Here is a 12,249-nt window from a genome sequence, read left to right as displayed (position 1 = left end):
CTAATGATTAGTGATGTTGAGCATCCTTTCATGTGTTTGTTGGCAATCTGTATGTCTTCTTTGGAGAAATGTCTGTTTAGGTCTTCTGCCCATTTTTGGATTGGGTTGTTTGTCTTTTTGATATTGAGCTGCATGAGCTTATGCCTTTATTTATATTCATTCAAATCTGGAACAACTCAAATGTTCATCAACTGGCAAGTGTGTGTGTTGGGGGGGGCGGTGTGTGTTTAACCCCAGGTGCATCCATACAATGAAATTCTCAGCAATAAAAAGGAACAAATTACTGATACATGTGACAATATGGATGAATTTCAAATACAATATGCGAAGAGAAAGAAATCAGACCCAAAAGGCAATACAGGATTCCATTTATGATATTCTGGAAATGGCAAAACTATAGGGGCAGAACACAGATCAGTGGTTGCCGTGGACCAAGCATGGGGAGAAGTGGATTCACTCAGCACAAGGGAACTTTTGGGGATGACAGATGATAGAACTATTCTATATTTGTATGACTATATGTAAAAATTCATAACTGTTCAAGTAAAAAGGGTAAAATTTTACTCTACACAAATTTTGCTTTAAACCTAATTGTTAAGACATAAGGTGGCATAAATAAAAGTATTTGTTTGATGATAGGATATGTCAAAAATTATGAAAGTGATACGAGGACGCTTGAAATTCATACAATATCGGCAGTGTGGTTATGAGTTGTTCCAAAAACGATGTAACAATACATGTGTTGATCCATAGGACCCTTTTCATTTCAGAAGTTGGAAACACAGCACTATTGTCTTTGGACTTGTGGCTTCACCATTTTCTAGCTACACGACCAGAAGCAAGTTACTTAATCTCTCTAAACTTCAGTTTCCTTCTATAAAAGAGGTACAATAATACTTGCCTAGAGGGTAATGGTTGCCAGATAAAGTACAAGACATCCTGATAAATTTCACTTTCAGAAAAACGAGTTATTATTTAGTGTAAGCATGTTTGGAACATATTTGGAACTAAAATAGGGTTCGCTGTTTATCTGAAATTCAAATTTAAGTAGACGTTCTGGGTTTTCCTTGCTAAATCTGGCAACCCTACAGAGAGGGCTTATTGTGGGAATTAAGTAAGACACGGTAACGGCAAGACCTTACCCCACCGTTTGGCATAATAAGCGCTCAGTGGGGACCAACGCTGTTTTAACCCCTCATTCATTACTTGTTCCTTTATTCTTTCACTCAAATATTAAAATAAACCGATTGTACTTGTGACTCTTCATCCCTCGCTGTCACCACTCTGAAGAAGCACCCGGAAGCCAACTATCAAGCGAAGAAATTCTGAGCGGGCGACGTCATGACGCACAAGGCCCGCCCCCCGCTCACGGGCGCACAAGACGCGTAAATCAGACGTCGACGGCCGGCAGGTAGCTTCGGGGCCTGACGGGATTGTGGCGGTCTTCTCTCCCGACTCGGAAGCTGCGGCTACCTCCAGACGCTCTCAAGATGGCGACCTCTCTGGGTTCCAACACCTACAACAGGCAGAACTGGGAGGATGCGGTGAGTATGCCTGCCGGTGGAGGACGGAAAGAGGCAGCAAAGCCAGGCTTCCAGCGGGCGGGCAGGGACATGGCTGCGGCGCAGCCGAGGGAATTCCGGGGAGAAGCCAGCACCGCGGCCTAACTCTGCCACGGCTGAAAGCTGAAGGGCGGCCCTCCTGCGGGCTTGGAGGGAGAGGGCTTAGCCAGGGTCCGGCAGCAGCCCCCTTTCCATCCCTACTCCCTCCACTCTTTTCGAGCGGGTCTTTTCTCCCGCCGTCTGCCGGAAGTGCAGACAGCACCCCGTCCGCGACCCGGCCAGTGCTGGACCTCGGGTTCCTGCCCTGTTCCCCAACCTCGCTCCTCGTCCTCTCCCCCCGCCCCATCACTGTGGCCGAGATGGCAGGGTCTTCGGAGCCTGGCGTTCGACCAGATTTCCCATTTTCACCAGGACTTCCCTATTCTGTGCCAGACGTGTCTTGGAGAAAACCCATATATCCGAATGGTGAGTGATCGTGTGTGAAACGGGACTTAACTGTGTTCTGTCAGTGTTGTGGTACTTGCACACTGTCGGTGATGTGTTTGTCTTAGCTGAGAAGTAATAATGCCCCTTTACTAACCCTAAGAGTACGACGAATTTGCAAAGGACTGTCATGCTTGTTCTCTCACTTTGGAACTCAGCAACAGTCCTGTGATGTAAGAGTCATAATAATAGCTAATATTCGTTGAGCATTTACCTAGGAGATAGGTCTGTTAACCAGAGGCAAAGGGAGTGTATGTCTTTTCAATATAGCAAGTAAGGTGTGGAGCTGGGATCTAAGTTCAGATGTTCGGACTCCAGGTACCTCAGCAAATTAGGAGCAGACCCAGGACTAAAAATCTAGGTTTCCTGACTCCTAATCAAGTGCCTTTTGGCCTCTGTACCTTGTAATCTGTTTAGTGTAAGGTACCCTCTATCCTTACAAATAAGGGTAAAATTAGCAGCAGTTAACATTCAATACTTAGATTAGGGCTGTGTTGTGATCAATCTTGGAGGTGTTGGTTGACTATATGCAGGGGACCAGCACAGGATGAGTCTGTAGTAGTTAACTCTGACTGAACTTTGTAAAATGGGCTGGCCATGGCTGCATCCTCCATTTAGGGACTGTGGAAACCATTAGGAAATTGTTCTTGGGAGAGAACTTCGGAGCCAGAAATGAATCTAAGAGTTGCGGTTGTGGAAAGGTACATACTTACCTGGTGTTAGATCTGTAAGATTCTTAAGAGGGTATAACTTGTAGGTGACTAGATTATATCCCCAGCCCTCCCTTACCCCCCCTCCCTCCCCAAAAGGGTGGATTTTTTCCTCCTTTCTTCAAGATGCCAGGGATTTCCAGATAAATTTCTTAGGTCCTGTCTAGAGAAGGAGCAGGCATTAGGTTTTCTTCTTTCCATAACTCATTCTTTTCTATTTTTTTCTATTTCAGACCAAAGAAAAGTACGGGAAGGAATGCAAAGTAAGTATGTTTAAAGTAATGATTTAATTTTATTTTCCGTTTCTCTTCCACTTGTTGAGGTGTGAAGTCCTTTATAAAAGTGAGTGATACACAGACATTCATGTGTCATTTACATACTCATTGGCTGTTAACTATTTAGTGTAGGGCTAAGAAAATGAGCCCTTTAATGTAAGGATTCTTAACTTGGTGTCTGTGGTTGGGCTTTGAACCCCCTGAGATTGTATATACCAAGTATTGTTTGATTATGCACATGAGCATTTTAGCTGAGGAGGAAGGTCATAGCCATCAAAAGATTCTCAGAGGAGTATATGACACTCGCTACTCACCCCGTAAAAGATTAAGGGTTATATCATTAATGGTGGTGACCTCTAGGGTGGGGAGGACTTTGATTTTTGAGTATTTTATTTCTGTACTAATTGAATTTTTTAACTGCTGAGGAAGGGTGTTGTAAAGCATTGAAACATCATATGGTGTTTAGACTAGATGATTGCTAAGATCTCTTCTACACCCTAGATTCAGGGATCCTTTTATTAAATCTCCTGGATTGATTGTCCAGATCAGGACCATTAACACTCTGTGGCTTTATTTTGTGTTCCAGATCTGTGCCAGGCCGTTCACAGTGTTTCGTTGGTGCCCCGGGGTCCGCATGCGTTTCAAGAAGACTGAAGTTTGCCAGACTTGCAGTAAATTGAAGAATGTCTGTCAGACCTGCCTCTTGGACCTAGAGTATGGTATGTTTGCCCTGTCCCATGGGTCTGAAAGTGTGCAACTACTCTACACAACAAACCAGTTTTCTTGTCTCCCACTTCTCACCCCTTCTCTGGTTCTCACCCACTTTGGAGTGTCTGCTGTGCTCTGCTTTTCCCAAGAAGAAAAGAACCATACTAATTTATTCTAGCGTTCTGAACAACAGTAGGGACTTAAAGAAAAGTTGGTAATTGATCAGCACTGGCCGAAACCTCCCTTCTGTATACCTTTGTAGCCAAGGTAAGTTAAAGGCATTGTTGCTATGATAGGTAATTTCTTTGCCTTTGGCTTCTTTCTAAATCCAGAGCTTTTTTTCCCACAATCCCTGACAAAGTTCTGGCTAATTGTGCTCTAGATTTTTGTATCAAATATATTGTTAGGACTGATACACTATATTGCTACTGTTTCAGAGTAACTGCTTTTGGGAGTCATTTTTTTTAACTGCAGATGACTTTTTATTTATGCGAAAAATATTCTTTCAACAAAAGTTTCTACTATACAGTAAAATAAAAGGGAAAAGGAAAATACAAGTTTATCTATGTTAAGTTCAGAAAGTTGACTCTGCTAATCAGAGTCCTGGTCACATATTGTCTAATATTATTTGTATGTTTGTTAAGGGGGTGTTCTGATTCTGGAATATAATGCCCCTTACATGACTGATTATCCAGAGGATGTGTAGGACAAGCCTAAAAATAATCCATTTTTTAATATTTATTTTAAATAAACTATGGCATATTAAAAGCTAGATGCATTATTAATTGCAGGTCAAATCTAACTATAGTAAAAGTTTGTTCATCTAAAAGATTTTCTAAAACATTAATTTCATGAAATTTCATGAAAACTCAGGAATTTGGATAATTTCTTAGAATGCTCTGTAGTAGTATTGACCTGATGGTGCTAAAGATTTTGAATTAAAATAAAGCCTCTGGGGCTTCCCTGGTGGCGCAGTGGTTGAGAGTTCGCCTGCCGATGCAGGGGACACGGGTTCGTGCTCCGGTCCGGGAGGATCCCACATGCCGCGGAGCGGCTGGGCCCGTGAGCCATGGCCACTGAGCCTGCGTGTCCGGAGCCTGTGCTCTGCAACGGGAGAGGCCACAACAGTGAGAGGCCCGCGTACCGCAAAAAATAAATAAATAAATAAATAAATAAATAAATAAAGCCTCTGGTACCAAATAAGGAAGTGGGGAAAGGAAGAATGATGTATTCTGTCTACATATTCAGTTTGGATATGGTTTAAAATATATTTTGAGTTTTTTCCTCCTTTCCTTTGTTCTAGGCTTGCCCATCCAGGTTCGTGACGCAGGATTGTCTTTTAAGGATGACATGCCAAAGTCCGATGTCAACAAAGAATACTATACACAGAATATGGAGCGAGAAGTATGTTGCCACTTGCTTGATGTAGTTTTATATTTAATGAAAGAATCCTGGGGGATTGATACAACCTGTGTAATTTATCTTTTGAATGTGTCATTCCGTTATAGATTTCTAACTCTGATGGAACGCGGCCAGTTGGCATGTTGGGGAAGGCCACATCCACCAGTGACATGCTGCTCAAACTGGCCCGGACCACACCCTACTACAAAAGAAATCGACCCCACATTTGCTCCTTCTGGGTGAAAGGAGAATGTAAGAGAGGAGAGGAGTGTCCATACAGGCAAGAGCTGAACTGCTTTTTCAGTTTTTGCTTTCAGATGATAAGTCATCTAAGAAGGGGGAGGTGCTAGCTTAAACTATTTCTGCTTTAAAATGTAGAAGTTTATAGAACTAGTGTCATATGTCTTATATCTTAGGACTAGAGCTTGATTAAATTGTTTTTACTTATAATGGAACTTTTACTTACAACCAAGCCTTGGGAAACGAAATTGCTCTGCCATAAAATATCAGTGTTGACCTCAAAAGTTTCTGCCTAAGATGTAAGTCTTTGCCATCAGGGTATGATTGGCTTGAATCTCAGTGTATAGTTGAAATCAGATTAAGACCAGACTTGTAAAGAATGTGTAAGTGTGTTTGACTCAAGACTGCCAGGCATCTGGATTAGGAGTTCTTACTTTGGGGTTGGTGAAGCCTACACCCAACAAAAAGCTAGCTGTGTTTTTTTCTGGGGTTGGGTCCATAGATTTAATAAGACTCTGAGTGGAATGCAAGACCTCAGACACATTAAGAACCCTTGACCTAGAGGAGGGTAATCATGTTTTGGTTACCTTTTGTTTTGGAGTGGATTGTGTCAAAAACATTTCTTTATAAGGAAACTCTGCCATGCTGTGGCCGTTTAAGTGGCTTTTCGGAGGCTAGCAAGTCCTTGTGTGATACCGTAAATCCCTTGATATTAGCTCTGTTTTAATAGTTATGTTTTGGTATGGCCATGGTTTCTAGATCAAAAGGGGACTTTTGTAGCTCCTGTTGGGTGGTATCTGTAAAATTTTTTCCCTTGTTTCACCTTTATGCATTGTTCTTTCCTGAACCATAGACATGAGAAGCCAACAGATCCAGATGACCCCCTTGCTGATCAGAACATTAAAGACCGATATTATGGAATCAATGACCCTGTGGCAGATAAACTTTTAAAGCGGGCATCAACAATGCCTCGTCTGGACCCACCAGAGGACAAGACTATCACCACACTGTATGTTGGTGGTCTGGGCGATACCATTACTGAGACAGATCTAAGGTTTGTGAATATAATTTTATGAGTTATTTTTGCCTTCATCTGCCCTAGAATTTTTTTTTTTTTTTTTTTTTGGCAAAAACGTGATAATTCTGTATAAGGTACATTTTTCTTTAGTTGCTCTAGAGTTAGTGTCATGCTGACTGGAATTTTTATAAAGTTGTCCTTTGTGATGCCACATAATGTTCCTCAACAGTGCTTATTCCATGCTTGTGTAGGGTATTAATTACATGAGCTTCTGTTTGGCCTAATAGCCATTAGAATTTCTAAAGATGGCACATATCCAAGTATGATTTATTTTGTAGGGGAGGGAGAGCTTTGCAATTATAAAACCTTATGGTTTAACTTGTTGGCTTTTTAAAGAGATTGGTATTTGGTAAATTTGTGTTATTCTTGGCTTGTATTTTGTATGGCTAGATGAAACATCTGGGCAGATACTGATGGAAGTTGCCTCTTGCAAAGAGATAGAGGGGAGAAGAAACTCTTATAGGTGTACAACCTGCCCTTGGTAGCTTATCTGCATTAAACCCTAAGTGAGCTAGAGTGTCCCCAGGGGGTGGCAGACTTTTTCCCACCTGCTCTTTCTCTTCTTTTTTACAGCCTTAAAAAAAAATTTTTTTTTTTTTTTTTGCTGTACGCGGGCCTCTTACTGCTGTGGCCTCTCCCGTTTCAGAGCACAGGCTCCGGAAGCGCAGGCTCAGTGGCCATGGCTCACGGGCCCAGCCGCTCCGCGGCACGTGGGATCTTCCCAGACCAGGGCACGAACCCGTGTCCCCTGCATCGGCAGGCGGACTCTCAACCACTGCGCCACCAGGGAAGCCCAAAAAAAATTTTTTTTAAAACGTTCTTGGCTCATCAGCCATGGGGGCTGTAGTTTGCCAACCCCTTATCTAGGGTTTAAGGTCTTTAGGGAGCCTTCTGGAGCCCGTTTTCCTCCACGGGAAAAACCCTGAGATGTTTGATAGCCTTTATTTACTCATTATTTTTCTTTCCCTTCCTCAATACACAGCACCCACAATAGGGTGTAAGGTATGGGGGAACCACCTGCAGGTAATTAGGCAGATCACCACGGGGCCACCTGCCTTGTGGTGAATCAGTTAAAGAGTTAGTAATCCAGGGCTTCCCTGGTGGCGCAGTGGTTGAGAGAGCGCTTGCTGATGCAGGGGACGCGGCTTCGTGCCCTGGTCTGGGAAGATCCCACGTGCCACGGAGCGGCTGGGCCCGTGAGCCATGGCCGCTGAGCCTGCGCGTCCGGAGCCTGTGCTCCGCAACGGGAGAGGCCACAACAGTGAGAGGCCCGCGTACTGCAAATAAAAAAAAAAAAAAAGAGTTAATAATCCATATTCAACTTCCTGGGAATGTCTGTGTTATTAACTCTCATTTTTCTCTACAGAAATCACTTCTACCAGTTTGGAGAGATCCGGACAATCACTGTTGTGCAGAGACAGCAGTGTGCTTTTATCCAGTTTGCCACAAGGCAGGCTGCAGAAGTGGCTGCTGAGAAGTCCTTTAACAAGTTGATCGTCAATGGCCGCAGGCTCAACGTGAAATGGGGAAGGTGAGCATTAGACTGTATTAAAATAGCATTATTGAGATTTTCAAGAACCTTTTCATTTTCTGGGGACTAGTAAGCTTTCGGTGAATAGGCTTAAATCAATAGGACCTTTAAAAAGAATTTTTCATTCTGTCTGGCACTCCATTCCTGTGGATATTAGGAAGATGCTACTTTGGAAATTTATTCAGGGTTTTGGTGTAGTGATCTGATCCTTTGAAGGTTCATGTGTTTTGTGACCAGCTATTACAGGCCAAGGGTAATGCCAGGGCATGAAATGTGGCCTGAGAGTTTACACAGGAATTAGACCTAGATTCTGTCCTCTGTAGGCCAACTATCTAGTGTTGAAGAATAGCTAACATAAGTTTGAAAGTGGTGATTGCGTAAGAGAGACACAAGTAAAATGCCCTGGACATTCAAAGGTGGAACGTGTTTCTGGCTTGGAGCCAGGGAGACCTTTCACAGCAGCAGCAGCAGCAGTCCTCACGGAGGGCTTTCTGAGCACTGGGCTCAACACATGGGTGTTGCCTCCTCCAGCCCCTACAGCAGTTCTAGTGAATTTTGAACCCAAGTCTTTCTGGCTTCAAAACCTTTGCTCTTATCCACTGTGCACTATGGCATTTATGGGAAAAGAATGTGTGCCGAAAAGGAGGCAAGGAGTGAAGGAAATCCGTTTGTCTAGGAAACATGAGAAGCAGAGGTGTGAGAGAAGGTGGGACCATGTGCTGATGGTGTAAGGGTCTGTGTCTCCCAGGTCCCAAGCAGCCAGAGGAAAAGAAAAGGAGAAGGACGGAACCACAGACTCTGGAATCAAGCTAGAGCCCGTTCCAGGGCTACCAGGAGGTGAGTGCAGACTTTCTGCCTACCTGGTAGCTTGCTAACTTCAGTTGCTCACACTGCCCTCGTGTCCCACGGACGTTAGAAGAGACCCAGGTCTCTGGCTCCCAGCAGCTGTGATCTCCCAGCAGGACCTCCCAGGATTTCAAGGCAGTGGAAGCGCTGTTGCACGGTTGTCCTCTGCTCTAACCAGCTGTTTCTCTTCTTTAGCTCTTCCTCCTCCTCCTGCCGCAGAAGAAGAGGCCTCAGCCAACTACTTCAACCTACCCCCCAGCGGTCCTCCAGCGGTGGTGAACATCGCCCTGCCACCCCCACCTGGTATTGCCCCGCCCCCACCCCCAGGTAACCAGCTTCCTTCTGAGGAAATCGGGAAACACTGTCGAAGTCCTGTAGGCTGTGGGTGTGTGTTAGCTTGCAAAGCCTTTACTACCTGCCTGCAACAAGGTAAGGAGTTTGCACCAAAATGTAAATTCGTCAAGAAAGTCGTGTTACCAAAAAATTGTCAGATGAACTAAACAGTGTGCTTGGTCATGTAATGAAGTTACATTTTGGCTCAAGCTCTTTTTCTTGTTCATGACAAGTAATAAACAGTTCAGGGACTTGCACTTTGTATAGCACTGCTCTTTATAGCACTGTCAATGCCAGTATGAGCAGTGTAAGTAAATCACAAGCAGTAGGTTCTCCTGGGCAGAGTTCCCATACTCTCTGGAGAAAGTTCTGGTTTCTGAACACCCTTCACTCGAGTATAAAGCATTGAGGTTAATAATGACAGGGTCTTGCCATCAGCCTGATTTCTCCCTCACCTCCCCAATTCTGATCAAATCCTGTATGATAGGCTTGGCATGTTTGATAGATAGCAGAGGCTCAGATGACATACTAGCAATACCTGAGACATGTGGAGTTGTTTTTTTTTTAAGCCATCTTGAGGGGGAAGTTTTCTAAAACCAAGGAAGTCATGCAGGTAGACATTCCTAAGCAAGTCTTGTGAACTGACATTTTCTGAAGCCCCATGTCAATTTGATTTATGTGTAGGTGGTATTGACCTTAGAAAATTCAGGGTTTGAAAGGTTGTCAAGAGAACTGCAAGCCTAACAGATTTTTCTCTTCTATCTGTAGGTTTTGGGCCACACATGTTCCACCCAATGGGACCACCCCCTCCTTTCATGAGGGCTCCAGGACCAATCCACTATCCTTCTCAGGACCCTCAGAGGATGGGAGCTCATGCCGGGAAACACAGCAGCCCCTAGCACATTATCACCACTCTGGGGCTCTACAGAAGAGAGGGCGCTTAAAAATCCCAGTAAATGAATCTTGGAATAAATATATTTTTCCTCCCTTTGTAGTTTCCATGATAGCGGAATGTATTCAGATGTGGGCAGTTGGAGAACAACAGCCATGCTTTCCTCCATGTGCTCAAAGGATTGATGGACCTGAAATAAGCTTCCATTAACATATCTGGTTACTACTATAACATTACTAATAAAGTTTAATGCCCCTTCCCCTTATCTGTGTGGGGAACAAGCAACTGGGTAAATTGGAATGTCCAGCGGAGTTACCATCCCAATTAAATGTTCATTTTGTATCTTTTCTGGGGGGAAGAAGTTGACCTGCGTAAAAAAACAAACAACTTTGACCATTTTTATGTCCATTGGATATTTTCCTTTTTATCATCTAAAAAAAGATTACTAGTTCTAATCATTGTAGTGGCAAGAGTGTGATTTAACGCTTCTAAAGTCACACTCAGAAAGACAAGTAGAAACCAGCACCCAGCACAGCCCAGGTCTTTTCTCATCTCTCCTTTCCTCATTTATTACTAAAGGAATCTGGCTGATAGTTTTACTTCTTTATGCTACCAAAAAAAGACAAAGATAAAAATTACTTTTTATTCCTGTCGATCAGATGGAAACACAAATGTCATGGGGTTTTTTATCATTGAAGAAACCTGGTGTCTAGGATGAAATTATTTTAAAGAACTTCCAGTAAAACACTTGAACAAACTGTGAAAGGAAAAGAATTAGAGTGTGTTTGAATGGAAGACTTGTGACCTATAGCTGGAACTTTGATCTTCAGCATTCACCTTTGTGTGACTTCAGCGTCTCGTTTTAATTCCCTGCTTCTGGGCAGGGGACTCCGGTCTTAGAATATTTGGATATATCTGAATTGTAGATGGCAAAAAAAAAAAAATTGATGTTGTGTTGTGGTTTTGTTTTTAAAAAATTAAAACGGGTCAATTTTCTAAATGTTGTCATAGGTTTATTTCTGTTTTCTTTATCCTTGGTAGCTGAACTTGAGGTCAGTGGGAGTTAGAAACAAGTTATATATAAATATGTTTTTGCTTTAGACTGTTTTGATTCTGATCTCTATCCATTCTAAAAGAACCAGGCCTTTTTAGTTCTTATGTCAAAGGTTAGTTGTGGGCTTGAAATAGGAATACACAGAAGGCACAGCACAGAGCCTATCATGTGCTTGTTGATACATGGTAGCTTTAAAAAGCTGTCCTAGTATTATACAAGTCATTTTAAAAGGAAACAGGAAAAATTTATCTACAAGTGCATTTTTCCAGAAGCCAATTCCCATGTCATTTTTATCTAAAATACATACTTACAGAATGGATATACCCCTTATTACCCTATTTTAGCTTCTCTGGAGAATTTTTGTTGTTTTCTTCAAGAGGACTTTATCTTGCCTTTTTTTTTTTTAAGATCTAAAATTAATCTAGAAGCACTTAGAAATTTTTATTTTAATTCCAGTAATATCAGATGTGAAGCAGTGTAGGGGTACTTCCAAGTATTTTGACACCCTTTTGGGTAGGGTTTTTTACTTTTGAGCAGCTGAGAGGTTTTTAGCCAATTTGTGAATAATGTGAAACATAGTGTTTTAATAATTGCTAAATTCAGTTATATCTATACATTTTATATACACATGTAAATATGACTATCCAATTTGCATATTCTTGCCTTTTTGAGAAAGATTCTAAATTTTGTGCAGTTACCTGGCTGTGGATGTGTATTTGTTTCTAAATCATAAACCAACATAAATTGAAGTATAGAATAGATGCTTGATTAGTCTTTCTTATGGAAATCAGAATTACGAGCAATTAGATTTTGGCAAAAACTCTTAGGTGCTTACCAAGCTCCATTTCCTTCTCTAGGGCATACAGCCAGGGGTACACTTGGCAAAAAGTAAACTTTGCCATTCCCAGACCTCGGTAAAAAACATCTCACCCACCCAGTCCTATGAGCTCTTTCCCCATCTGCTGGCTGAATGCACAGGAGGATAATCCCTGGAAGATGGCGGAGTCACAACGGAAGGAGCCTGGGTTACTTTATCGCTGCTTCAAGGAGAGCATTGTGATAGGAGGAATTTTTGTTACAGTAAGCCGTTGAGACTTGGGGATCTGTCTGTAACAGCAGCTAGCGTTACTCTCATA

The 12,249-nt window shown here is 42.6% G+C and overlaps 1 protein-coding gene across 3 annotated transcripts; it reads left to right on the top strand.

The window, feature by feature from the left end:
- Positions 1–1,220: 1,220 nt before the first annotated feature.
- RBM22 (RNA binding motif protein 22) lies at positions 1,221–11,055 on the top strand. Of its 3 annotated transcripts, none has more exons than XM_029219034.1 (11): positions 1,221–1,544; positions 1,974–2,027; positions 2,989–3,018; positions 3,617–3,749; positions 5,042–5,142; positions 5,247–5,419; positions 6,233–6,433; positions 7,824–7,988; positions 8,737–8,825; positions 9,030–9,137; positions 9,936–10,290. In XM_029219034.1, the coding sequence occupies exons 1-11, from the start codon at positions 1,491–1,493 to the stop codon at positions 10,064–10,066; spliced, it is 1,239 nt and encodes a 412-aa protein (XP_029074867.1). In that variant the 5' UTR covers positions 1,221–1,490; the 3' UTR covers positions 10,067–10,290. The 3 variants fall into 3 exon arrangements, with proteins under 3 accessions (XP_029074867.1, XP_029074866.1, XP_029074868.1); XM_029219033.1 differs by having other exon boundaries at positions 1,222–1,544; positions 9,030–9,161; positions 9,936–11,055; XM_029219035.1 differs by having other exon boundaries at positions 1,452–1,544; positions 1,974–2,746; positions 9,030–9,161.
- The last annotated feature ends 1,194 nt before the right edge of the window (positions 11,056–12,249 follow it).

Source organism: Monodon monoceros, unplaced genomic scaffold, assembly GCF_005190385.1.
Source record: "Monodon monoceros isolate NGI ecotype Baffin Bay Population unplaced genomic scaffold, NGI_Narwhal_1 Super_Scaffold_12, whole genome shotgun sequence".
NCBI lineage: Eukaryota > Metazoa > Chordata > Mammalia > Artiodactyla > Monodontidae > Monodon > Monodon monoceros.
Note: the sequence above shows the minus strand (reverse complement) of the source record. Positions and strands in the feature narration are given on the sequence as shown.

Excerpts from the sequence above, each read along its gene's own strand:
- RBM22 (XM_029219033.1), top strand. The coding sequence starts at position 1,491 with ATGGCGACCTCTCTGGGTTCCAACACCTACAACAGGCAGAACTGGGAG. Across the intron at positions 6,434-7,823 it reads ATTACTGAGACAGATCTAAG|AAATCACTTCTACCAGTTTG; the intron begins GTTTGTGAATAT and ends TTTTCTCTACAG. Across the intron at positions 7,989-8,736 it reads CTCAACGTGAAATGGGGAAG|GTCCCAAGCAGCCAGAGGAA; the intron begins GTGAGCATTAGA and ends TGTGTCTCCCAG.